Genomic DNA, 23,702 nt, shown 5'->3' on the forward strand with positions numbered 1-23,702 from the left:
ATTGCCACCTCGAGTGCGAGTGAGCGAGTACTGCTGTCACAAGAGCCGTCGGAAGGCCGGTGTAATCCTTCACAAACGTGTTCTCCGGTTGTGTGCTAGTGACTTTGATTGTCTCGCGGTGAAAATAATTCAGAAGTCTTACCAAATACTACCCAAATGCCTCTCTTCCAGTTCTCTTGCAGCTCGATGGTCACTGATAGCTTTGCAGATCTGAGCTCATTTCATGGACACATGGACCATGTGAGTCGCATGAACTTCGAATGGGCTACCCTCATCTCCGGATTAGAAGAGAAGCACGAATGGTAGTTGACCCATCCGATCGGATATACCTTCAGCTGATTCGGAAAGCTGCTGATGACGAGCAGTTTGGATAATAATACGCCTGCTTTCTGCACTGCGGGTGACAACATACTCTGGAGCAATATTCTCTTGCCACGTCCCATGCTCGGCTCGACCGGAAGGGAATTTCAACTTTGACTATTGATAAATCATATTTAAATGTGCATTCTGCAAATACGTCGCACTCGTAGTCTCCCGTAGGCAGACGAGATCGTTCCTTTGTTATTTACCGCGTAGTAGTCCTTCCAGCTGTACCCGCCTGTCACAAGCCTGGTGTAAATTCGCTACGATTTATCTTTCTTGAGGTCCCCAACCCGCGTCCATGAACGATGGTCAAATAGCCCCTTTATCGCATGAGGTATCAGTCGGCAAGACAATGCGCAAAGGCTTGCAAAAAAGGCCTAAGCCTTGCCCACGCCGGATGCATTCTCGTACAGTTAGATTTCACAGTCCCTGGACTTGAACCGTGTCAAAGAGAATTCTGTACTACAAAGTCGGATAAAGGTGGATCGCGAGAAGAGGTTGAAGATAAGATCGATGGTGAATGGGCTCGCAGATCAATTATGCCATCCTTTCCACTAATAGCAGGCATTCAAGTTAATGCCTACACTATATTGAAACTCCGACGCGAGGGTGCGATCGTCATTGAAGTCGAAATTGTATAGAAATTCAGATCAGAATTCGATGCTTGAGGCCTCAAAGAAAATCCACGCCCAATTGAATATACACCAAAATCGGCAAAATCCACAGCTTTGAACTTTGTTTGAAGTTATAGTTATTTGCCAAGCAAAAGTCATGATGGAGTCAATCTGGGTGTCACATCAAACGATACATAAGCAAGTAAGACCCCAAAATCAGTACGTAACAGCATCAATCCCAGGAGCAAATCCCAATTTTCCCGCTATTCAGACGCACAGCACAACAAGCTCGACGATCGCAACGACGGCGACGACTGCTTCATCTACCGACGGCTCTCCGTCATGAGCGACACAACAATATACCCAGCTTCAAAGCTGGGTGAATACACAGTCATACAGGATATAGCGGAAGGGACGTTTGGCAAGGTCAAAAGTACATCTTACAAATTTGTTCGATCTTTGTGTTGGATAAACTAACGGATGTTCTGTAGTGGCCACTCACACAATAACAGGTCAGAAAGTTGCCATGAAGTATATCTCGAAGGCAGTCATCCATATGACCAAGACCAAGACTCGTGTCCAGAGGGAGGTAGAGTACATGCGAACACTGCGGCACCCCCATATCATCAAGCTGTATGTCTTTTAAACCATTTTCGCTATTCCATCTTATGATTTTTGTTTAGCTATGAAGTGATCTCGACCCCTACAGATATTATCATCGTCCTTGAGTACGCCGGTGGCGAGCTCTTTAACTATATCGTAGCCCATGGACGGATGCCGGAGCCCCGAGCTAGGAGATTCTTTCAGCAGCTCATCTCAGGAATAGAGTACAGCCACGAGCTCAAAATCGTCCACCGAGATCTCAAGCCAGAGAATGTACTTCTTGATGACGATCTCAATGTCAAAATCGCCGACTTTGGTCTTTCCAACGAGATCAAGGATGGGGATTTCCTCAAGACCAGTTGTGGCAGTCCTAATTATGCGGCACCAGAAGTAATTCGAGGCGGACTTTACACCGGCCCAGAGATCGACGTTTGGAGCTGTGGAGTAATCCTCTATGTCATGCTGTGTGGAAGGTTACCTTTCGAGGACGAAGATGTTCAAAACCTATTCAACAAAATTAGCCGTACGTCTTTGTCCCTTGTTTGCTTCTACCGGAACATATACGTACTGATATTTTACAGAGGGGTCTTACCATATGCCGTCCAACCTTAGTCCGGACGCCCGCGGCCTGATTAACTCCATGCTCGCTGTTGATCCTGTCAAACGTATAACCATCCCTGAAATAACGCAGCACCCATTCTTCAGGGCTGATCTTCCCCGCTACCTCACTCCTCTCCCTCCACCTCCTGGTCCTGTGCTTGGTACGCTATCGGCTCTTGTCACCCAGCCCAAGGTACTCGATTTTGAAATTATTGACGGCCTTGGACGCATTGAGGAGGATGTAATCGACGAACTGTCGACTCGCATGGAAGGCGTGGACAAGGAGGATATTTGGGAGTGTTTAAGACGGGATGACGGCGTTCAAGGGAATGCGGTCAAGGTTGCATACATGCTCCTACGAGACAAACGCCGTGCTGGTCGTGACTGTAGGTATCTACCTTATCTGTGTCGCTAATTTTTACAGCACTAGTTAACTGATCACCTTCCAAGTGGCAGAGTTCGAGGAGCAAGAACGTGATGCTCGGCTCGCAGCGATGGATGTGAGTGCTAACCCTCACAGTTTCGCGCCTATACTGATACCTGTCTAGCCCCGGAACAATCTCTCACCCAACGCTCTCTCACCCGCGGGCGACCTCGAAGACAATCCATTTGAAGCCGAATTTAACGCTGAATACGACGACGAAGACGACGACGACATCGATGACGGACTCGATTTCTCCACGCCTCCGATAGACAGTGAATATGGCGAACGCGGCCCAAACAACTTTGCTGTGCTCAACTCTTCGCTACCGCTCCCCGACCAGCTACCGGAGCAGCACCATCTCGCATCATATGCAAATGCCAAGCGCGCATGGCCTGTCAAGGAGAAGAAGCAACACCGGACGAAGTGGCACTTTGGGATTCGCAGCCGAAGTCCGCCGATGGAAGTCATGTTGGAGATCTATCGAACGCTGAAGACACTCGGAATGGAGTGGAAGGAGAAGAGGAACTTGGGCGGCTTGGGTGTTAAGTTCCGACAAAGGAGCAGCGTGGACGGCGGCGCAAGGATCGAGCGTGCAAGGGAGATGGACGGTAGTCAATCGGTGGATTTGCGCGCGGCTGCAAGTGTCTACTTTGTAGAGACCCGGGCCAGAGTGCAGGACGTTGTGGTGCGTACACTTTTATTTCTTGCTACAACTTGGGATGCAGCTGACGCATTATCAGGTCCTCATGAATCTCCAGCTCTACATGGTGGACTCGATAAATTACCTCGTCGACTTCCACCACAAAAAGACCTACAAGGCCTCCGCTGAACCCGGTGCTGGAAAATTCGACATGGCTGACCCAGATGCTTATCTTCCTGACTCGAGTTCAGATGGACGATCCATCAAGGACAAAGACCATGTCGCGCTCAAGGAAGACGAGGTGGTTTCGCCTTTTGTATTTATGGATGTTGCATGTCGGTTGATTCTCGAACTCGCTGGCGGGGGAGAATAAGAAATCCAAGTTATGGCGAGGTCATACTTGGATGTGAATCGATGTGCTTGTACAATGCCAAGTGCTATTTGCTGATTATCGATAGATGCTGTCTTTGTTGTTGCTCCGTTTTTTCCACTGTTACCCATCTAGCACGCTTGTACTCTTATGTCACTTGGTTTAGCGCGATCGCGAGGCGTGCAGTAAGGTGCAACGACCAGCCATGAGTAGAAGATTGTAGCGCTTAGCACTTAAGGACAAGGGATAGACAACCGTAAGTTCGCATGGTTAATCAACTCGACGCCCGAATTAGACTTACAGGACGAGGTCATCTTATCGCTGCTATGCCGTCAAGCTTCGTTATGCCATCTTTCAGTTTCTATCAGACGTGGCAGGTCAAATGAGGAGTCGTGCTAAGCAAAAACATTCGGATACGGGGAATCGAACCCCGAGCTGCCGCGAACACGTTACGAGTCCCATATATGAGAGGCGGCAATGTTAACCATTACACCATATCCGATTTATTCTTTGCGTGATTCATGATCTAATGACTGAGGCTTGAAGTTGGGTGGAACGACGGCGAGATAGAAGATGCTGGCTTATAGAAGCTTTCGTCCAGTACTGGTTTGGAACTGGTTTGAAAATTTGCGCACCCTCGAACGAAGAGGAACTGAGCGTTGCCGAACCTAAGATGGTCCCATTCATATCCCAATAATCGTACTTCAGTAACTTGACCGACTCAACTTTGGTTATTCTCTCGTCACTCGTAGACTCCCTTCTTGCACAAGGGGAGAGATTTATAATTCTCCCATAGCCGAAAGGGTAGGACAGACAGAGTAGAGCTGGGACAAAGCGGTGATTGAGAGAGATCCTATCATAATTGATGGCTGGTGGATGCAGGAAACAGTTCACCACGGTGATGTGTGAGCAAGGAAGTGATATGACATTGAGAAAATTGGACTGTGGGTGGCCCAAGAGGCGCCGTGACGCAAACCAGGTTTTGTAACAAGGGGAACATCATCCTCGAGCGATAGGGACATTGTCGATCCACTTCATCATCATGTTCTAGTCAAATGGGTCGAATAAGTAACCCTTAGAGCTCGAGAAACGCACCAATGTTGCTGCAGGCTGGTCATACGGTGACATGTGCCTGAAACAGTTGAGTATATCGATCAAAAGAGTGTGACTAGAAACACACCCTACCTCGAAGATAACAGTAAGAGTCACATTACCCGCAGTCGAACTTCTACCCCCCGCACCGCGAATCTCGCCGACAGAGCTACCATTGAGCAACCAAGGGATCATTGGAGCAGCGAGAAATTGGTCGTGGAACATGCTGTCGAGATCGGAGATGAACTGCGTCTTACCCTGCAAAATCGAGTCAGCATACTATATCGTCCACCAGCATCACCACTAGCCATGAAGTTGCACGTGAGATCTACGACAACGCGATTAATTGCTCGAACCGTATCACGACCTCATCACGTACCAGTATTACCAGCGTATATGAGCAGCCTTATGCCGTTGGCGAGCATGTCAAGGGCGACTCGAATTTATAGCAACCTTCTATCATCCTCCAACATACCGGAGCAACAGCACGCAGCGCCCTACATTCCGGTCCGAAGGGATCATCGTAAATTGCATATGGACCTTCACATGCATCTTCCACAACAAAAGGCATCCGAGTCAGAGGATCAACCAGACCGTTGCCAATCATCACCGAGGCGAGACGAATTGGAACAAGCTCGGAAGATGGGCATTTCGCGAGTTATTTGTTTTGCTGGTAGATTTCTGTCGCTATGTGAGGAAGATAACGACCTCCGTAGCTCTCTCCTGCGATGCTTCGAGTACTCGGGGAAACGATGCGTGAAAAGTTCCAGAAACGCATATACGTCTTTAGTAGCATCTGGAGAGGTGGTGGTAGACGATCCGTCAAACTGGCCCGCATCACGGCTCACGAGATGTTGTTGGATGTCTACTACCAGTGAGTTTGGACGTCCTTCCACGGAGCACAGGTGGTACTGGTTCATAAGTAAGGTGGTGGTTAACCAGGTCGATGTCAATCATTCGGAGACATGTCACTAACTTACAAGTTCACATTCCCATCGGAAAGAAAGTTTTGTTGAAGCCTGGGAGCGCTATTCTGCGCTATCTTTGTCAAAAGGACTCTCACCGAAATTAGCCGGCAATCAAACCATGCTCTTGCTGTTCACTGCAGCACCGCTTCCTGACAATGCAGCACATGGAGGCAAAGGGAGGCAGATGACAGGCTTGAGTTAGTCTCCCCTAGACGGTCCGCCGAGGAAGGAAGTCAGTCCCATACATAGAATTCCAGAGTAAGTATTTCCACTCACCTTAAGCATCGATGGAGTTCATGTTCAAGTCGTGTAAGACAGCCACCATGAGCTCAACATTCAAGTTGTCAGACATAACCCAAGAACGTGCAGCAAGAAAAATGGTCGTTTACTACAACTACAATAAAGCAAGTACTACGTACATGTGTAAAATATCACAAAATCGCAGATCATAACATAGAAACGTGCGAATTACACGGGAACAGCTCAGTCAATCCATTGAGGCTCCACCCTCAGTTTCGCCCTGGGCCAGTACTTCCCATATTTGAGGTTATCTGCCTCCATACGAATTTTGACAGACCTATGGACTTTGACGCCGTCCTTGTGTTGGCGCGCAACGTGCCGGCCCTGTCCCATATTAACCCTTCTTCAAGGTGAGCATGACAGTAAATGGTGAGTATGAGGTGACGTACGTGTACTTGTCGACCCAAGAGTCATCATCGTCATCCTGGTAGCGAAGCATCTGCGGAATGACCTCTAGAATCCACCAGTAACGTGCGATGCGGAGCTGGTCATAATCTTCGGTCACGGCGTCAGCCAGGTCCTCGAGTTCCTCGTTCAGGAAAGTGCCATCATCACTATAGGCGACGACTGTGGGATCATCGGTGACGATTTTGGGCGCAGCAATCATAAGGGCCTTTACTGTCGAATCCGGCGTGCCAGGAGGAGATGGGGGTTTCGGAACTTGAAATACTGCAGGAGGCCGCTCAAGTACATGTGGGTAGAGCGTTGCAGAATCCATGCCAATTTGTCTGAACATGTTCTGGTGGAAGAGAATGCCGACCTCAAGCTTGAATATCTCTCGAATCATCCAGCGAAGTGGTATGCGGGCTAGACTATTGCGGGTACCGTTCGGGACAGAACCTCCGCCGACGTCTGCTGCGTGATTAGTATTGAACTTTTGCCGAACTTGAGGTTCTTACCGCAATGACACCCAGCGAACCAAACCTCTTCGACGTTCGTCTCAGCGAAGGAAGTTGTGTATTGACGCTGTAGTTCAGGCAGACAGTCGGAGTGGTGATGGTGATGCGACCCCTTGGTTTCTTGACTGTCTGGGCTGCTGTGATTGCCGTTGCCATTCTGCTGTGAGGGCGGATGCCTCCGGAAGCTGCGAGGCATTTCGTGACGTTTGACGCCATACTTCTTCTTGTCCTCCTCCGTCAGGCGCGCCCAACGACTTGGCTTGAAGCGCCTGAGCATTGCAAGTCAGGCAACGAGTCACTAAAGAGGAATTTGGGACACATACGCCCGGTGTTCGTCAAGAGACATTGCGTGACGGAAGTACCTGATATTGTCGTTCGCCCGTGTAAAGGGCAATCGTCTAGGAATGATTCCTACCGAATCAACGGTATCCCTATTCAGAAATGAAGTTTAGGTCATCACCGAACAACGCAGAGAACCTACCAAACACCAACAAATTCAATATCCACGTTGATAGAGAAGGCCTTCTTGAATGCGGTACTTTGTTTCCATCCTTCATCATCGTCACGGCTGTACATGTTGTATGCAAAAGGAACCTGCTGATGGTTGCAGCGAGGCAAAAGGCCGATTTTATGAATCCTGCAAGTATAATATGTTGGGACTATGACCGAGAAGGATCCGGGAAAACTTACATTCCAGCAAGCGCGCGCGCTGTGTAGGCGCCTCGTGAAAAGCCGAAGATGCAAATCTTATCACCAGCGTCATCTGCAAAAGGCAAAATTAGTCGCATCACCCGCGGAGCGCGCTGCCGACTTACAATTCTGCATGAGAAACTCGTATCCTCCTGTTTGAAATTAGTAATTGGAGATAGAAGCAGGGTAGGATTGCCTGACCCATCACATGGGCGTTGAGATGATTCCCAATCATCATGTCAACAGTCTTGGAGAGCTTCGCCATCATGGGTGTGGCCATTTCTGGGATAGAGTATGTTCCTATGCCAGCCTAGGCATATCACGAGCGAGAAAGTGGACAACGAGGCGTGCCGTATGTAAGCCAAGCCCAGGCCCCCGAAATGTTTCACAGTACCTGATAATACACCATTTGCTGAGAGGGATCGTCCTTGACTAGCATGCTGAAAAGCTGGACGATGTTGGAATTCTAATTGACCAGTGAGATCTTTCACAATTCTCAGATGAAAAGGACAAAACATACATCGGAATCAAACTGTTCACACCAAAATAGATCAGCTATTGAGCGCTATTAGAGAACAAAGTGCGCTCACTTGGTCACCGGTTCCATCACTCAACATCATAGTCAGTCAGGAATAAATTGCTTTACTGAAAAAGACCTACAAGCACAGCACGAGCGTCCTATGGGTATGTGCAGGAGGTATAATGGCATCGAACGGGTGCGATAAGCCCTGCCCACTGGAAGTAGGAGAAGAAGGGACGTTGGGAACTTCAGGATAGTCATTGAGCACCAATGGAGTTGGTCGCGATTTTGACGATTCCATGATTGAAGGGGAGGAACAAAGTCTGTCAAGATACCTTGCCTGAGGTTCTGGCGGCTTTTTAAGAACCGGCAGGGTGCATATCAAAGTGCATATATATTCCTGGGTATGAAAAGCCTCCGTGGATCATTCCACGATGCCCAGGTATATGTTGACGCCTGTCTCCCGAGCCGAATAGCGACCAAAGTTAAGCCAGGGTGTCTCTTGCGCTTCCTCAATGATGCCGGTTCCGAACAAGGGCCGGGTTTGGGATCGCTGTATTTGTCGGCGCGGCGGAGGTACATACTTCAGTCCTGAAGGAAGTTACCACTGCCAGCAGTCAGATAGATGTCATAGGGCTGCAGCCTGTAAGTATATTGGGTTCCAGCGGCTAATTAAATTTAGCTAAATCGAACAAGACACGTGCGCGGTTCTTAGTCGGTTTACGCTTACTCCCATTGACCGAATTAACTTCCTCAACCTTTCCCTTAGAAAGAAACTTCTTCCAATATTGGCTGGGTCATAGAGAAAGCCGACTCCCGAGCTGGAGACTATTAAGTACTTACTGTTCCCCGCTGGACTTTGCCGCATATCCGAGAAGGTGAAATTGCGCCTGCTCGATCGATGCAGTGCAATCCTCGGTAAATTCGGTTCATGGAACGGCGGCAGTACTCAGTCCATGCAGGCTTTATGTAAGTACTCAAGTTGCATGACGTTGAACCCCAACAGACGTCACGTCCATGGTACTGGTGGCCTGTTATATTCCACGTCACATTAGGCCTAGGAAGCATGGTCAAAATAGGAGAGCTTTTACTTAGCATAGAAGCTGGATTGAACAGGTTCGTCGGACGGTCCTTGACGGCTAAAGAAGATCAATTGAATTGAATGTGCCAGGCCCTTGAGAAACGTGTACTTTGTGCACCGATGTCCACGATTGACGTTCACTACGACGTGGCGTCCCATAATATGCTCTGCGAGTTGCAAATTCCATCGCCACTGAATACCCTGCCTCAAGCCCTCATGCGCTTTTCCGTATAATTACCCAGAAAGGTTCGAAGTCGGTTCCCTGACAGCCGTATCAAATCTTGACGGTAATTGCAACCCGGATCCAGCTTGGAGCGATAAGTACGCGGTCCACAGAAGAGGGTGAATACTTGTTTCATGCTGTTTGCATCCATATCAAGCGGCGGCAAGGCCTCCAACATGCATTTAAGATAGTCATACATATTACCCTGAGGACCATAATATCTCATAACAGCCCCGCAGAATCTTCATCGAAATGGTTAGCTCATGCGCCGTATTCCCATTCTAGTTAAGGGCACAAAGATTGCTACGAAATATTTCACAGGGTGGTGTGTTCCGCCTAATCCGATCAGGTGACCCCGGGGCGCCTTTGACGACAATCATATTGAGCTGACTTCCATGGACACATGCCCAAGTGGAACCCTGGCTTCTAGCGCAGGAGCAGGCGGTGCGCCTGAGGACAATAGACGACCTCATATCAGCAGTACGTGAATCAAGGGCTGATGATTTAAATGTGAGCGCAATGAATTTTGCTCCATGTACTATAACCTCCCAAGATTAAAATCTGTGTGAGCAATTGGAAAACCAGGACGTGCAACTGAGAACGAAAGCATGGGCGCGGAGCCAGCGCCGAGCGAAAAATTGGACGATGTCTAGGCCTGAGAATTGTATCCAGAACCACTGATTTTTGGGAGCTCGAGGGTCGGATGTCCGCACTTGTGATATGGACGTGGTCGGAAGGGCCACACCTGTCTGCCGGTCATCGCGAATGGCCAGAGTGATAAGATTGCGGCATAGCCTATCTGTGCACAATGGAAGGAAGGGGTAAGAGACTCGCAATTATTTCAATGCCTATACATGACGGTCCAACTCGTTCAGTGTTGCAAGGTTCCACCCAGGTGCTCTGGCGAAAAAGCTTGCCTCAGCTTAGCTTTCATGGTAATATGCCGAGACAAAGTACTTACATCCATGATCAGATTTTGTGAAAGTTTGGGCCTGTTCAACCACTTTGTTCCATGGGTGATAGGGAACGACTGCCTTCTTTTCTTCTATAAGTCTGGCTAGTACTTGGAGATGCACGTAAGAAAACGAAAGGAAAGTCCCGGGTGCCAAGGAGAACGGCTGCGATGATTGTGGCTAGCGTAGGCTATGTTCAAGTTGAGCTTAGTCATTTTCATTTTCATAGCAGACGCACACTCCTATTTGTAGTGCTCTTTTGCGTGCTAGGTCGCATTCGATGACCAGAACAACAGAGTTGAAGAACGGCGAGCAGAAGGAGAGAAAAAAACCTGGCAGAGTACCTACGTCTTGTGCTGAATGTAGAAGGCAAGTGTCTTCTCGCTCAATTTAGACTTGAACATGTTGACGAAGAGATTTTCAATCCAACACTTCGGATCAGACTCAAACTTCGCTGCGATCGCAAGGTCTGCAGTTATCGCCTTTACGATTCACTGACTTCCTAAGTCGCTTGTTGTATAGGTTCCATGCGAGACCTGCGTAAAACGTGGTTGCGCCGCAATATGTCCCAGTGGTTTGCTCGTTCCATGACTTATGAGATGCTGCCTCTAAGAAACGTATTCAGGATCGTTGACAGCGGGGAAGGGCAATCGGTATGCGGTTCTTCTGTTTCCCCTCTCACCATTATAGTATTGAGACTTTGCACAGCCTTGTTCTCGCAAACACAGAGGAATTGCACAACAAGATTGAAGTCATGTCAGCGCGGATGCGTGAACTAGAGGAAGCACTCCGCCAAATGCACTCTGAAGCGTCTGATCTACCGCACCCACTGCTGTCAGACTCTATCACAGTCATTTCCCATGATAGTCCAGAATGCAACTCAAGCAGTAACTCTCCAGAACAGCACCCTCCACCTTTGAACACGGCAGATCCTGATTCTGTCATCGATGCTTTTGGTGACGCTCTTTCAAGTTCGAAGTTGATGCTCGGAGCTAATTTTACACAGGCACGCTCACAATTGGCACTCGCGGAGAAACTATTTTCATGAGCGGAACTGCTCGTTCAGAAGTAAGTCCTGGATACAGAATTAAGGAATGAAGTACTGAGCCTCCTGGTAGTATCTCATTCAGGTAGAGTTGACTGTAACTGTCTACTTTTCGATAAATGCGTGACGGTTTCTTTAGCCACCTCTGAAACATCAACCAAAGCCTCCATTCTCTGAAACATTTCCGCGACTTCCAAAACAGATACTTGATGCTTGGTTGCCCGGTTCTGATAGTATTCCGTTTGATAATGGCCTTTGGAAACCTGTTTATTCTTATCTGCCTCCATTATCAGAGGCGGTCCGTCTTAGCGAGATCTACCTTGAATGGGGTAAAGTCTTGTACGTCCATGAACCCTTAGCAGAAAGATGTCTGACCACTTGCTTCAGTTGGAATCCTCTGACACGATCAGATCTTTTCGATAATGTCCTTGGAAGTGTTTATCGTGCAAAGTAGGTTTATTCTGCCTCTTCCTCGTCGTGCTCTTGAGCAAGTCGGCCCAACAGTTGTTACGAGGCTATACCTGGTGCTCATGACCTCTCGCTCATGTTCAGCATATTCGCCCTTGCCACCCTCTTTGACTTTGACAAGCCATCTTATGCCGTGGAGGCACAGGAGTATCATATTTTATCGCAAGTGGCAGCGCACTTTACTTCCCCCTGCACGGAAACGAGTGTCCATACTCTCATCTCACTGGTATGTTTCTTCCGCAGGTCAGAAATGAGTGTGCAGATGCTGACATCCTGCATCAGCTGCATATCGTGCAGTATCTTGAATTGAGTGACCTAGAGATGGATTCGAGCAAGTCATACGTGTTCATGGGCTTGGCTGTAAAGCTCGGCTACAGGGTTCGTTATCTATTGCATATATTACAATTCTCTTATTCATTTTCCTAGATCGGCGTCCGTATGTTTTTCGTGCTACCTGCTTGGCTTATCTGACATTAATGACATCCTCAAGATCTCTCTAGTGCCAGATGGAAGCTCAGCGACGTTGTTGTTCAAAAACGCAGTTCTGCCTTTTGGCAGATGTTTATGATGGACACATGGATCGTACGCCTTCCAAATCAGCGTCATGACTTCTTACTCAATGTTGTGTATTCCAGAGCTTCTATGCCGGTCGCCCACCGAACGTCTCTCCCGACTGGATCGACACTCCGTACCCCAACGATGACTTCGCAGTGGTCAACGACAAAGGTCAAAAGGAGATGAGCGGCATGTGTTCCTCGTTATCGTACTTCACTATCCTTACATATCTTTTTAGGGCACATGTGGTCATGGCAATTTTCGCGGCTTCTGCATCACGTCATGGTCAATGCGTTTGGAGCCAAAACACCCACCTACAGTACCATCCTCGAACTCGATCGCAAAATCCGCGATTTCCCTATCCCGCCTCATCTCCAGCCCCGCTGTGATGGAAACGAAACTCTCACAGAAAGCGCTATCCTCGTGCTCGTCCAAAGGCATTTTCTTCTCACGAATAAGGAAACTAGTGGGCGCACACATTGCATCTATTCTGATCCGTTCACTTATTTGCGGCGTGTTTAGCGTTATTGAATATCCATCGACGATACTTTACACAAGCTTTGGAGGACCAACCGAATGACCTGCTAAAACATAAGTACGGTCCCTCAGTCATGGCGATGTATCGATCTGCGTGGCGAGTGATAGAAAGTCACTCGCATGCGGTCAGGAGGATTCCGAACGCAATTGAGCGATTGAGTCTTTTCTGGTCACATGCTTTGTCTGCTGCAGTGAGTAGCCTCGTTCTGTTTGAAATTGAACTGCTTTATAATGAATATCATAGATCGTCATGTGCATGCTCGTCAACCGTGCGCCTCACTCAAACATAGCGTCTTCTTCATTACGCGAGCTGGATGTCGTCTACGAAGTGTTCCAGAAGTCAGCACCAACCTCAAAGCCTGCTGCTGTGCTCCTCGTAAGCATCTCTCCTTATATTCTATGCAGACCGCTCATTCTGCGTCTAGGACTCAATCACAAAAGTCTGGAAGAAAGGCCACGACGCTGTTGATCACCCACATTATGACGATCAGTCGAGCTTATCTCGCGCCGAGCTCAATCGTCTCGGCGGCGGCAAAACCCATCTGATATCGCAAGCGAGCTCCCCTTCCCTTCCATCCACCGCTTCCTCTCCGTCTGTCCACTCATCACCGTCAGAAGCCGAGTCATGCGGCTCGTCCCAGCCGGGCAGCCAACACACATGGGACGGGCAAAGTGCTGCGTTTGACATCCACCCGCGCATCATGCAGGACATGCGCGTCTTCGACAAATTCGACCAATCCCCGTTCACTGCGAGCGGGTCTGTTGACTCGTCAGAGTCTTTCTTCCAGGCGATGAGTGATGTGCAGTTCAACGGGTCGAGTGTGTACGGGGCGGAGGTTTACACTGGTCAGCCGCAGGTGCTGAATACGTTTCATCCGGCGCAGCCGTATGGAGCGCCGAATGGGATACAGGAGGCGCCCGTGCTGGATGTGGCGTGGCAGAGCTTTGTGGAGCAGCTCGGGTTTTGAAGGATCTGGATTTCTGCATTTTGACGACTTATTATGACTAACCTCTGCTCTATTTGTTTAATACTCTGCATGGTGTATGGCAATATTAATGTTGCGTTTCTATTGTTCTTGCTACCCGTAGGTAGACTGGTGACCAGCCCGTCTATGAGACATGTCTGTATGTCACAAGGCAGAAACACGCTGGTAGCTATACTATTGGTTACCACATGCTCGTGCACACCACATTTCGTGCATCCTCCCAAAACCACGCATTTCCTAGTGCAAATCTTCAAAACTACTACATCTATTTGAAATAATAATACACAAGAACGTCTTACGAGCTTAGACGGATGCATTTGGACAAGAAACGAGAGATAAATGTTTGGTTGTGACAAAGGCTTTGCCACTTCCGCTGTCACCTGCCATCCACTGCGAAAAAGTGCCAATTTGCTATCAACAAACTGAAGTGCTTCCTGGGCAGAAGGAAGATCAATGGGTATTATAGACCAGCAGCAGGTCATAAATTTCCTGTGCTGCTCGGCGACACCATCGTCGTCTGGTATTCTCCCCTCAATCACTTTCAGCAAGATTGCGGTGTCATTTGTCAGGCGATGCCAAGGGATGCTTCCTGTCAAAACCTGCAGGACGAATCAGTAGTTAGAATTGATACAAGGAAACAACTGACCTGAAAGTATGATACTACCAAAGGAGTAGATGTTGCTTTGAGCGGTTGGAGGTGATGCTTCTTCTCCAGAGAGAAGTTCAGGAGCTGTCCTGATTGCTCCCGGACGACATCTTCGCGAGGTACATCGTTCTGGTCAACTTTTTTAAAGTTCCTGCAAAGACCAAAATCCGCAAGATGTGCCTTTCTATCACTGTCGATGAGAAATTTGATCTTGTGGTTGATCGTTAGTACGAGGGAGGGACACATGAGGGATCCTACACCAGTGAGGTCTCCGTGAATAATCGGAGACAAGTCCGTATGTCCATCTTCAGTCAAGCTAAACGTATGAACTGGACTAGAAATTATATAACTTCCTGAGTACAGGCATTATTCACTCATGGTAGTTGAGGCCAGCAGCGATGTCACGGAGCTTGGACACGAAACGGTTAGTTCGCGTGCGCAAACTTGGAACGTACTTGAAGTTCTCATCAGAAGTAGACGATCACGCAGTGAGGCTCTCGTCGTTCTGGTTGAGAAACGATGTCAGAGTGTCATCGGCTATCCACGGTAGAGGGGCCAAAGTCCGAAGTAGTACCCATGAACCTTCAAAATATTAGAATGTAGCAGCCTCTTCCAAACACCTAGTTCTCTCTGGAGGACCTAAGAAAGCTAAATAAAACCGTCTGCTCCATGCCATGTAACATTACATCAGCACGGACAAGGTGCGATCGAATTGCTTTGACGGCGACTGCGGGTGGGTGATAAATCAGTCAACATGGAAGAACTGCAATATCTGCATGAACTTCCACATCGCCTTCTGGTCTGTGGTATATACATCTGTAAATGTTTCCGTATGAACCAGCGGAAATGGGGTCCTGGTTGCATCGGGTAATGAACTCAGTTAAATCTAGAGTAGGTATTGCGGGGGTAAGCTGAGTGGAGGAAGCGACATTGGAAGCGATAAGTCAGGATGATTGATGTGGTGCAAAGGATACCCAAGGGGACGACGAGCCGAGAGGTAGAAGCATCATGCCAGGAGCAATAGGACAATGAGGTGTGGTGTGCGGAGGAAAATTATTTTGCATGGAAGGTACAACATGAGTTGCATGTTGAGAAACAGACAACAAAGGACGCTGCAGCGACTGCCGTGGCGTACTTCCAGACGGGGTAGGTGTGACAGAGTTGTGCTTATTGAGAATCCCTTTGTTTCTCCGAGTGCGCTGCGTAGAGCCTGAGGGACGAGAAATTGGCGGACGGCTGTGCTTGCCAGCTCGCTGCCGCTGCTGGACTGCCTCAGCATCCCCATCCTCCTTTGCCTTGCGCTCTATTGGACTAGATTCGGCGCCAAGTATTTCGGTGGGTTCCACTACTTGCTCCGACGAAGGGGGTTGTTTGTGGGTGATATTGGAATTGCTGTGATGTTTAGCAGTTGGAGCTGGCCATCGTGCTGCTCTGGCACGAGCAGCCGCTAACTTCTGGTGATACTTGGGCATCGGGGGCTGGTACACCGCAACAAGGCTAGCTGCTTCGAGTTGGCCTAATTTTTTTGTAGACAGGATAATGCTAGACTTGATTGAGTGCAAAAACAACCTGGCTAAGTAAGGCTTCTAAGAAGAGAAGAGAAAACCAAACATCCGCAAACGTCGCGTCGCGGTCATGAGTGATTGTCACGTGAGACTTCTCCCAGTGGTACCATCCTCTGGTGATCACCAAGTACTGGTCCAGGCCTAGGCATCTCGCGCGCAAGGAAGAGATCACATTGTCGTTAGGGATGGACGTGGGCGACTGCCGTGGCGTACCCATTGAGAATCCGGAGTCCGCTACCCAGAGCCTATCGAGCGGCGTCGTGAGCAGCATTTTCAACAGCCGCCTCAGTATTCCTATCTTCCTTGGCCTTGCTCCTTTTCTTCCCACTCTCGGTGCTCCTGCTTTTACTTTCTCTTGATTTTCCTTGCGTTTACGTTCCCCTACTCCTCACACCGTTCCTCTTCTGCTGCTGCTTTCCGGGCAGCTTCACGACGAGCATGCTCTTCTTCGCGTTTCTTCCGCTGCGTGTCCTCTTGAGCTGCCTGTTTAGCCTTCAAAGCGACCCCCTCTACAGCCTTGTCAGCATCTTTGGCGGCATGCTCTTCTTCCTGGGCTTGCTTTTGATGTCTGTATGAATTGTCGTTTGACTTCGAGTACGAATCAATAGATGAGCGCAAGAAACCCACAATTTCTTAGCTTTCTTCTTCGCTTCTCGCTCCTTTTTTTTTTTTTAGCTCATCCTCGTCCTCAAATCCACGCAGAAGCTGCATCCGACGCTCCGACGCAATTTTTTCTCGGACAGCTTGGGGGCAGTCGCCATTGTAGGGGTCATTGTCGGTGGTGCATACAACATATACTCGCTTCCCTGTGCACGGGAGCTCGATGGAGGATTGGAAGGTATATATATTCCTTTATCGCTGCTTGTGCTGCAGGCATGGCAAAGCAGTGAGCGCTTACTATCAAGCGTTATTCACTAACGCTGTGTGATAGAATACTAACTGCAACATGAGGCCCAATAGTCCAAATGCTTCTTATTGTTGCACTTCGCTGAATTACTCTTCCTTCCTTGCTTATCCTTACTCGAGGTTGGCGACTACCAGTGACAATTGATTCAGCCTTAGTATACAAAGCGCTGCGATGGCTGCTCGGGCAAAGGCCTTGGTTTGCATCCTCGGAATTAAGTTCACTTATTTCACAATGGGCTTACATTTCTCTGTAGCTCAATCGGAAGCGGCAGTAGGAGATGACTTTCGTCAAATTCATTCCCTTGTGCTCTCCAGGAGACTGCACCCTCCACGGAGGACACCAGGAATGATGTTGGTGACCAGCATGTCTACCATCTCCGACCCATCTAATGATCGCGCTGACACTAATTTTATTATTCCTCAGCTCACACCGACGGATTCTGACGTGAACCGGATCGGGTCTAGAGCAGACGTCCTGCAGTCCATGGCTTCCGATGCCCCATCGACTAAACCATCTCCTACCTCATTGGTTCTTTCTTGGCAGCAAGCTGAGAAGTTGCGGTCTCAAATGACGTCCCTGCAGAGGACAGTCGCTTCTGTTCGAAATGAAACAATAATCTACGGAGTTCGATCCGTCGCCTAGAAGCATTTGAGACAGGTATGCCAGTCCATATTTTATGCCAGCTAGGTCTCAGATCCACTGTCACAGGCACTCAGTCCCACTTAAGGAGGGTTCTTCAATCTCAGCTTCAGCATGAACAGCAGCGTGCTCAAGATGCATTGATGCGTGTAGAGGTGGTGGTCCAAGAGAAGTGGTTATTGGAGGGGATGTACCGTTCAAGTCAGGCACTATGGTATTCTGCAGTTGAAGTCGCAGGCCGATGAGCTTCGACAGAAATTTGCAGAGGTTTAGGGCCCAGGCTGAGAATGTGCGTCGAATCTGATTGTTCCTCGTTAATGTAGTGTTTCTATGGTTCCTGTTCCCGCTTACGGCCTTGTGACATGCATCATCTAGGCAGACATCGAAGAGAGTAGATTCAGGCCCTAGAGCATCAAGAGCGAGTAAGTGTCCGCCGAATCGAGTACGTGGATGTCATAATTCATTAAGCAGGTACCAACCCTACAATCCTACATGAACACCAACATCAGCTCGAGTCGTTGAACTAACTCACGGGGTGGGGTTGTCGTTTCCGAACACTTTCATAGCGTTTTCGCGGCCAATCGCGACATAGATGCGCGCCCGTAGGGCTGTATACAAGTCAGTGTCAATATATCTCTATGCTAGGAAAAAATTCCCTTGAAGTAGCGATGCGAGATGGCAGTGTGACACCGTCTGTTCGGTCCAGCTGAAAGGTGTCAATAAGGTCTCATTGAACGCTTGCCATTTGGTTCACACTTGTTCATTAATCATAGCCCGGATTAAATATTGCCGTGGAGTGAGGACAAGACTTCTGATATTTACGTCAATGAAATTCTGGGCCGAATCGATTCAGTTAGCATCATGTGTCATGCATTCATGGTTCAAGAGCGCATAGATCCGATGGTGCCGACAAGGTGTTCGCCAGCTACTAATCCCAAACCAGTACTGCTCGGAGCACTGTCATACAACACATTCTTGAAAGGTTGAATTCAGTGCGCTCCACCGAAATATCAGGTACGTGGCTTACGTCCTGTAATAAGCAACAATTTCGTTAGGTCCATGAACCTATGCCAGGAGGAATAGCCTCACCCTTCCGCAATTGATAAGTGAGGAGCTAAAGCGCCGAATAAAAATACGACTGATAGATGCTGATGCTGATCCAGGGTCTTCATCATCGCGATAGTTAAAGTTCAGTATTAAAACCACGATAATCCATGGAACTAGCAAAGGTACGACACCCTTGTACACCTCCAAGAATCATTCCGCCATGGCTTTTGCAGGAGGTATCCCGCTGGATACCGCTGCCATAATGTCAACAGTGTTGGAAGGCATTTTATACGGTGAGTGTCTCAACGAGTTCATCCGTCCCATAACCGCCAAGCTAGGGTTCTTCAGGTTTTTCAGTCCTCATGTTTATGGGCACAATCTGGTCGCTGACCTACAAACATCGCATGCGGGACGTCAATCGCCCAGTCACTGTCGTGGCTGTCTTGCTGTTGGTACTGAGCACCGCAGTTAGCTTATCACCTTTTACGCCCGATGACAGCTGCTGATTTTCTCCAAGCACATGGTCGTAAACATTATTCGGATCGATGACGGACTGGTGAGGTATCGCGACACATTCCCAGGGGGGCCAGTAGCGTTCTTCGGAGACCTTTCCCAACAAACTTTTGTGATCAAGAATTTGATATACACTCTGCAAACTCTGCTTGGCGATGTGGTGGCGGTAGGTTCAACCTTTTATCTGCCAGCTTGACATTACTATGGAAATGTCTTTTTGGCGACAGATTTATCGTTGCTACGTTGTTTGGCAAACTGTCTCGGTTATCGTCCTACCGAGCATACTGTGGTGTAGTGTCGCAGGTCAGGTTGCAATCATCTAGGCGATCACGTGCTCTGATATCGTCTCGAAGTCACTGGTGCTTATTCGGTCTACGTTTTTTCACAAGCAACCACCACCTTAATTAATGGAAATATCTTCACCGAAGCGACTAGACAGTGGATCGAGGCGTTTTATGCCCTGACACTTATAACTAATTTGTTGAGTTCGGGTAGGCACATTTCTGCCCGAGTGTCCTGCCATAGCCTCATGCCAATTTGAATTTGTCTAGGATTACTAGCATATCGCATCTGGAAAATCGAACGCAATGTCTCTACCACTCGCGCTACAAAGGCCACGACGACGAGTATATTGCGCGTAATCATGGATGCCGCTATTTTATACTCCATAGCGCTCCTCTCCGTCCTAATCGGTTCCCTCTGCTCGAACAATGGAGCGTTCATTGTGATAGACATGGTAATTCCATCGATAACACATGCTATCAAAAAATACTGACCTTCGATCAACTAGCTCACGCCGATCATCTCGATTGCCTTCTACATGGTGATTATTCGGATAGCAATCGGTAAAAATGCTCAAAGTCAGCTCGTGACTGTCCGTGGACGGATGGCAAGTGAGACGGAACGAAGAACCTTGCCGCAATATCCTATGAAGCCTTTGCAGGTTCATATATCCCGATTTACGCAGATTTACGATGCCTCAGTGGACGGAACTGAGAATCAGCACCAACCACTGACGCACAAGGAGGAGTCTTCGCAAGGAGGATTTTGCGACGTGTAACATATGTTTCTCGCGGGAGTTGTTTGTACCATGCGACAACCTTCTGTCGGTGCGGGAGATAAATGGCTAACACGAGAACTTGAATAACTCATTATATCCATACTGTGTACTTTACTTCATTGGACATAGAGGACTCGCTGTGTTTTCTTGTTGTCTCTAAGTGTACTGGCTTTGGTGCCTTATGCAGGTTGTGATGAATCCTATCAATTCATTGCTGTCGAGGATCCTCTGCGAGCGACATGTTCAGTTTGTCCAAGAAAGACATAATAGATGAAGCATTTTCCTGATACATCTGAGAAATTGTGCAGCATCCAGAGTTGTGATATGTAATATGTATCAATTTCACCATCTTGGGGATGAAACCGTACTCGTCTCATTCATCAACCATTTGCATGATTAATGCTTCAGGCTTCTTTTGGGGTACGACTGCACCTATCTTTGTAAGGTATCATGTTTAGATGTACGGTGGGGTTCCATTCATCCGTGAACTTTCATCCAGTCAGGGTTTGCTCAGGTGCCTTCTCTGACCATATTCTCCTTTTCTGCAGAACGACATACAAATGCACAGCGGAAAGGGGCAGGATGTCTAAAATATGAATGAGCAAACCGGAAATGCCACCATTGACGAACATCGACATCCCAGTTGTAAACTGTTTCTTCACATCAATCTCACGGCCGTCGACGCCTCTCGCCTTCTCCGTACCAATTGTTGCAAGGATAGAAACAATGGCAGCCCACGCCATCGATTCTGCAGCAAACCGTCCTGGATCTGTTTTAAGTCAACAATTTTATTCCTTGTCTTTTATTGAAAGATGTCTCACAAATTCGTCGGCCTAAGCCGAACAGAGGGTTATTCATGATTAAATCAGAAAGCAGTGACCCGTCTGGAGCAAAATGCCTCTCAGGTCTGAATTCGTCTGGATCTGGATACTTTTCCTCATCTCGGCTCATCGCCCTGCCAGTGTAAGTAGGCACGGTCAAATTCAGAAAGAAAAAGGGAAATTATCATGTACCAGACATTGAGGATCACACATGCCCCTGCTGGAGCCAGTGAGATCCGTTGCTGAATGTAACCGAATTGTAAGCACAATTGAACCCTTTGGCATCAAGTAGCCTTCAAATACATCCTCGCTTGACGTAGTATGCGGGACCGCTGAATGACCAAATAAAACAACTGTTGGTGTGATGATGCATACCTAGCGGTAAGACAGGGTTCCATCTTAACATTTCTCTGAGGATAGCTTCGACGTAGGGAAACGAAGGCCTATCTTCGAAGTGTCGAACCTACGATGGTGTCAATTCCGACCTGTGCTTTGGCCTGAACGTTTGGGTAGAGAGTCATGGCGAGAATCAATGCGTGCAACATCGAAGAGCTCTAGATTTTATATATTTCTTAGAATCTAACAAAGCAGGTAAATCAGGTGTATCGTACCGTTTCGAATCCAGCTGTATGAACGACAAGTAAAATATTTGAACCCAATGGAAGGAAGAGTCCGATGCCCTCACCCATGAAGACCGTCGCCGCGGCCGCCTTAATCACGGACTCCCGATTTTCATGATTTTCTTCGTCCATCTGCGTCAAGCAATCAAACACCAAAGATTGCGAAGCAGTTCTGGCTGCCTAAACAGCTGCAACATTCCGACTTGTGAGATTAGTCACGATTTCTGATTTCGTAAAGTTGAAAGGCTCATTAAGCACCCTTTGGGCCAACTGTCTTGGATACAACGCATCACGCGTGAAGTGCGCACCCGGAAACCATGTAGGGATATATGCAACTCTAGAAACTGCTTCGGCTGCGCTTGATGGAATCGACGTCAACATACGAAAAGGAAATACCAAGAGAATCGCTGCTCTCTCAAGAGAATGTCCCCATTCAAGGATTGCGAGTAATTCCGCGATAGCAGAGACATACGGATCATTCTCTGACTGCATTTCATATCCATATGTAATCTCCATGACGATTGCTGCGACAAAGCTGCTCAAGTATTAACCGACTGATAAGATGCTATCATCATGACCACTAACCTCTGTACAGTGTGCCTCGAAACCTTGAGGGTCATTCAGGAAGCTAGCAGGAAGGGTTCGAGATCTGCGCAAGTAAATTTCACGCTGGCGAAGTGAAACACCTCCCTATGGGATCTTAGTTCTGATCCATAGCGCAACACTGACCGTGTTCCACTCGACGCCATAGCTGTGACAAGACATAAGCTACAGCTTGCATTAAAAAGGACCATACAATTTGTTCGTCGGAAAGACAGGTCTGTCTGAGTAAAAAACAAACCGTTAATCCAATATTGTGTATGCAGTTTTATCTGAGTTGATGACAATAAACTCCAGTCCAATCAATCGAACACAGATGAGGTCGCCTGTAAGATGTTGGGTCAGGTCTTTGGCCACTAGAATATGTAGACCCACCGTATATCTTCTTCCATGCTGTATATGTCAACCAGGGTTCAGCGATACTTACATGCTCGGCGTTGCCAATAACAGAGAGGCTTTGGTCCAGGACGGTGCGGTAGAACACCAGAGTAAAGTACTCTGCATCTCGTAATAATGAGGGCCAATAAACGCGGTAGCGCCGCCCAAAGCACTGGCAGTAATCAATGATAAGTTCATCGACATTGTGGTTCGATAGCTGGGCAACTCGGAAGCGACGCTTCATTTGAGGCATCAAAGTTACAAACCATTCCGTAGACAACCGTCTCCAGAATGTCTGCCTCATCAGTCCTGTACACCTTGTCGCCTCCATCATGACTTAAATCGTAGCCCTGACACCTTGACCTGCGCCTGTCAGAACTCGCTCTAGTCCCCAGTGCATTCGCCTTGGCGAAATGCGTTCGAATCGGCCAGGTACTCATATGCGCATTCCCATGGTAGCTGTGCTCCTGTCACACTGCCTGTCAGCTATGCATTTGTATAACAATATTCAAATGCTTAATAGAGGCGTCAGGCACGAAAACCAACTAGGAGAGGGCTGCCGGGATGCAAGTTCTGTAATTTTCTTGTCAAATTAATACCTACTGGCATTTAGAACGTCCATGATGCCGTGGGAAGAACGTCTTGTGGGGGCAAAGAGAAAAACGGCCAGTAGGAGCAAACAGGAAACGTGCAAGGATTCGCGACATAGGAATTAGCACGCATGCACGCGCACTGTATTAGATCAATCGCCACCGAGCCTGCCCTTACATAGTATAGAATAAAATACCTCATACCCTCTTCGTGAGTTTCGACCAGTGGAGGCGGGCCGGCCGGGGCCTACTTGAGTGTTAGACCTAACATCCCCGGAAAGTCCGATGCGAGTGAGGACCGGGAACTAAACAAGTTGACCGACTGTCCTGCTTCTATATGATGACATCTCCTGGAGAAATAAGTGGAGGCTTGCGGAGGGCAGAC

The 23,702-nt window shown here is 48.2% G+C and overlaps 9 protein-coding genes and 1 non-coding gene across 10 annotated transcripts; 4 read left to right on the forward strand and 6 right to left on the reverse strand.

The window, feature by feature from the left end:
* The first annotated feature begins 1,207 nt into the window (after window positions 1–1,207).
* On the forward strand, window positions 1,208–4,055 carry EDB91DRAFT_1127163 (kinase-like domain-containing protein). The gene is made up of 8 exons (XM_041318471.1): window positions 1,208–1,410; window positions 1,469–1,610; window positions 1,661–2,103; window positions 2,162–2,566; window positions 2,631–2,680; window positions 2,729–3,289; window positions 3,345–3,846; window positions 3,916–4,055. The coding sequence occupies exons 1-7, from the start codon at window positions 1,320–1,322 to the stop codon at window positions 3,615–3,617; spliced, it is 1,965 nt and encodes a 654-aa protein (XP_041178069.1). The 5' UTR covers window positions 1,208–1,319; the 3' UTR covers window positions 3,618–3,846; window positions 3,916–4,055.
* On the reverse strand, window positions 4,023–4,116 carry EDB91DRAFT_t60. The gene has a single exon. It is a non-coding gene; the product is annotated as a tRNA-Glu (tRNA).
* Window positions 4,117–4,613: 497 nt separating this feature from the next.
* Window positions 4,614–5,131, reverse strand: EDB91DRAFT_1081284 (uncharacterized protein; the record flags this gene model as incomplete). Its single annotated transcript, XM_041315367.1, has 5 exons — window positions 4,614–4,661; window positions 4,710–4,746; window positions 4,795–4,964; window positions 4,987–5,009; window positions 5,086–5,131. 5 exons carry the CDS (start codon window positions 5,129–5,131, stop codon window positions 4,614–4,616), a joined length of 324 nt encoding a protein of 107 aa, XP_041178070.1.
* Window positions 5,132–6,028: 897 nt separating this feature from the next.
* On the reverse strand, window positions 6,029–8,693 carry EDB91DRAFT_1221578 (uncharacterized protein). Its single transcript, XM_041320912.1, has 12 exons — window positions 8,224–8,693; window positions 8,154–8,172; window positions 8,084–8,095; window positions 7,958–8,029; window positions 7,765–7,873; window positions 7,689–7,715; window positions 7,564–7,636; window positions 7,355–7,510; window positions 7,197–7,304; window positions 6,874–7,142; window positions 6,364–6,826; window positions 6,029–6,314 (listed from the first exon to the last, which is right to left on the reverse strand). The coding sequence occupies exons 1-12, from the start codon at window positions 8,382–8,384 to the stop codon at window positions 6,158–6,160; spliced, it is 1,626 nt and encodes a 541-aa protein (XP_041178071.1). The 5' UTR covers window positions 8,385–8,693; the 3' UTR covers window positions 6,029–6,157.
* Window positions 8,694–10,862: 2,169 nt separating this feature from the next.
* On the forward strand, window positions 10,863–13,913 carry EDB91DRAFT_1051663 (uncharacterized protein; the record flags this gene model as incomplete). Its single annotated transcript, XM_041313622.1, has 13 exons — window positions 10,863–10,914; window positions 10,966–10,993; window positions 11,049–11,296; window positions 11,347–11,408; window positions 11,525–11,724; window positions 11,773–11,835; window positions 12,186–12,235; window positions 12,344–12,435; window positions 12,489–12,603; window positions 12,647–12,874; window positions 12,931–13,136; window positions 13,190–13,321; window positions 13,371–13,913. Coding segments are annotated over 13 exons (2,019 nt in total), but the record flags the coding sequence as incomplete, so codon positions are not given.
* A 1,608-nt stretch (window positions 13,914–15,521) lies between these two features.
* On the reverse strand, window positions 15,522–16,903 carry EDB91DRAFT_1346412 (uncharacterized protein; the record flags this gene model as incomplete). Its single annotated transcript, XM_041325890.1, has 4 exons — window positions 15,522–16,093; window positions 16,535–16,710; window positions 16,770–16,801; window positions 16,859–16,903. 4 exons carry the CDS (start codon window positions 16,901–16,903, stop codon window positions 15,522–15,524), a joined length of 825 nt encoding a protein of 274 aa, XP_041178073.1.
* Window positions 16,815–17,955, forward strand: EDB91DRAFT_288145 (uncharacterized protein). The gene is made up of 3 exons (XM_041326729.1): window positions 16,815–16,980; window positions 17,074–17,706; window positions 17,758–17,955. Exon 2 carries the CDS (start codon window positions 17,221–17,223, stop codon window positions 17,689–17,691), a length of 471 nt encoding a protein of 156 aa, XP_041178074.1. The 5' UTR covers window positions 16,815–16,980; window positions 17,074–17,220; the 3' UTR covers window positions 17,692–17,706; window positions 17,758–17,955.
* A 1,000-nt stretch (window positions 17,956–18,955) lies between these two features.
* EDB91DRAFT_1051674 (uncharacterized protein) lies at window positions 18,956–20,308 on the forward strand (the record flags this gene model as incomplete). The annotated part of the gene is made up of 7 exons (XM_041313624.1): window positions 18,956–19,028; window positions 19,084–19,202; window positions 19,253–19,414; window positions 19,476–19,551; window positions 19,602–19,739; window positions 19,800–19,984; window positions 20,039–20,308. 7 exons carry the CDS (start codon window positions 18,956–18,958, stop codon window positions 20,306–20,308), a joined length of 1,023 nt encoding a protein of 340 aa, XP_041178075.1.
* A 491-nt stretch (window positions 20,309–20,799) lies between these two features.
* EDB91DRAFT_1278091 (cytochrome P450) lies at window positions 20,800–22,523 on the reverse strand (the record flags this gene model as incomplete). The annotated part of the gene is made up of 7 exons (XM_041324688.1): window positions 22,335–22,523; window positions 21,936–22,284; window positions 21,741–21,881; window positions 21,597–21,683; window positions 21,322–21,371; window positions 21,130–21,263; window positions 20,800–21,077 (listed from the first exon to the last, which is right to left on the reverse strand). The coding sequence occupies exons 1-7, from the start codon at window positions 22,367–22,369 to the stop codon at window positions 20,800–20,802; spliced, it is 1,074 nt and encodes a 357-aa protein (XP_041178076.1). The 5' UTR covers window positions 22,370–22,523.
* Window positions 22,524–22,592: 69 nt separating this feature from the next.
* EDB91DRAFT_1051793 (uncharacterized protein) lies at window positions 22,593–22,971 on the reverse strand (the record flags this gene model as incomplete). The annotated part of the gene is made up of 2 exons (XM_041313630.1): window positions 22,593–22,675; window positions 22,725–22,971. The coding sequence occupies 2 exons, from the start codon at window positions 22,969–22,971 to the stop codon at window positions 22,593–22,595; spliced, it is 330 nt and encodes a 109-aa protein (XP_041178077.1).
* Between the last annotated feature and the right edge of the window lie 731 nt (window positions 22,972–23,702).

This window comes from Suillus paluster (assembly GCF_016628075.1).
Source record: "Suillus paluster strain FC165 chromosome Unknown EDB91scaffold_20, whole genome shotgun sequence".
Lineage (NCBI taxonomy): Eukaryota > Fungi > Basidiomycota > Agaricomycetes > Boletales > Suillaceae > Suillus > Suillus paluster.

Bases quoted from the DNA above. Each gene is read 5' to 3' on its own strand.
- EDB91DRAFT_1127163 (XM_041318471.1), top strand. From the start codon at position 1,320: ATGAGCGACACAACAATATACCCAGCTTCAAAGCTGGGTGAATACACA. The intron at 1,611-1,660 runs GTATGTCTTTTA...ATTTTTGTTTAG, and splicing joins CACCCCCATATCATCAAGCT to CTATGAAGTGATCTCGACCC. The intron at 2,104-2,161 runs GTACGTCTTTGT...GATATTTTACAG, and splicing joins CCTATTCAACAAAATTAGCC to AGGGGTCTTACCATATGCCG.
- EDB91DRAFT_1221578 (XM_041320912.1), bottom strand. From the start codon at position 8,384: ATGGAATCGTCAAAATCGCGACCAACTCCATTGGTGCTCAATGACTAT. The intron at 7,305-7,354 runs GTAGGTTCTCTG...ATTTCTGAATAG, and splicing joins ATTGAATTTGTTGGTGTTTG to GGATACCGTTGATTCGGTAG. The intron at 7,143-7,196 runs GTATGTGTCCCA...TGCAATGCTCAG, and splicing joins TCTCTTGACGAACACCGGGC to GCGCTTCAAGCCAAGTCGTT.
- EDB91DRAFT_288145 (XM_041326729.1), top strand. From the start codon at position 17,221: ATGGCTGCTCGGGCAAAGGCCTTGGTTTGCATCCTCGGAATTAAGTTC.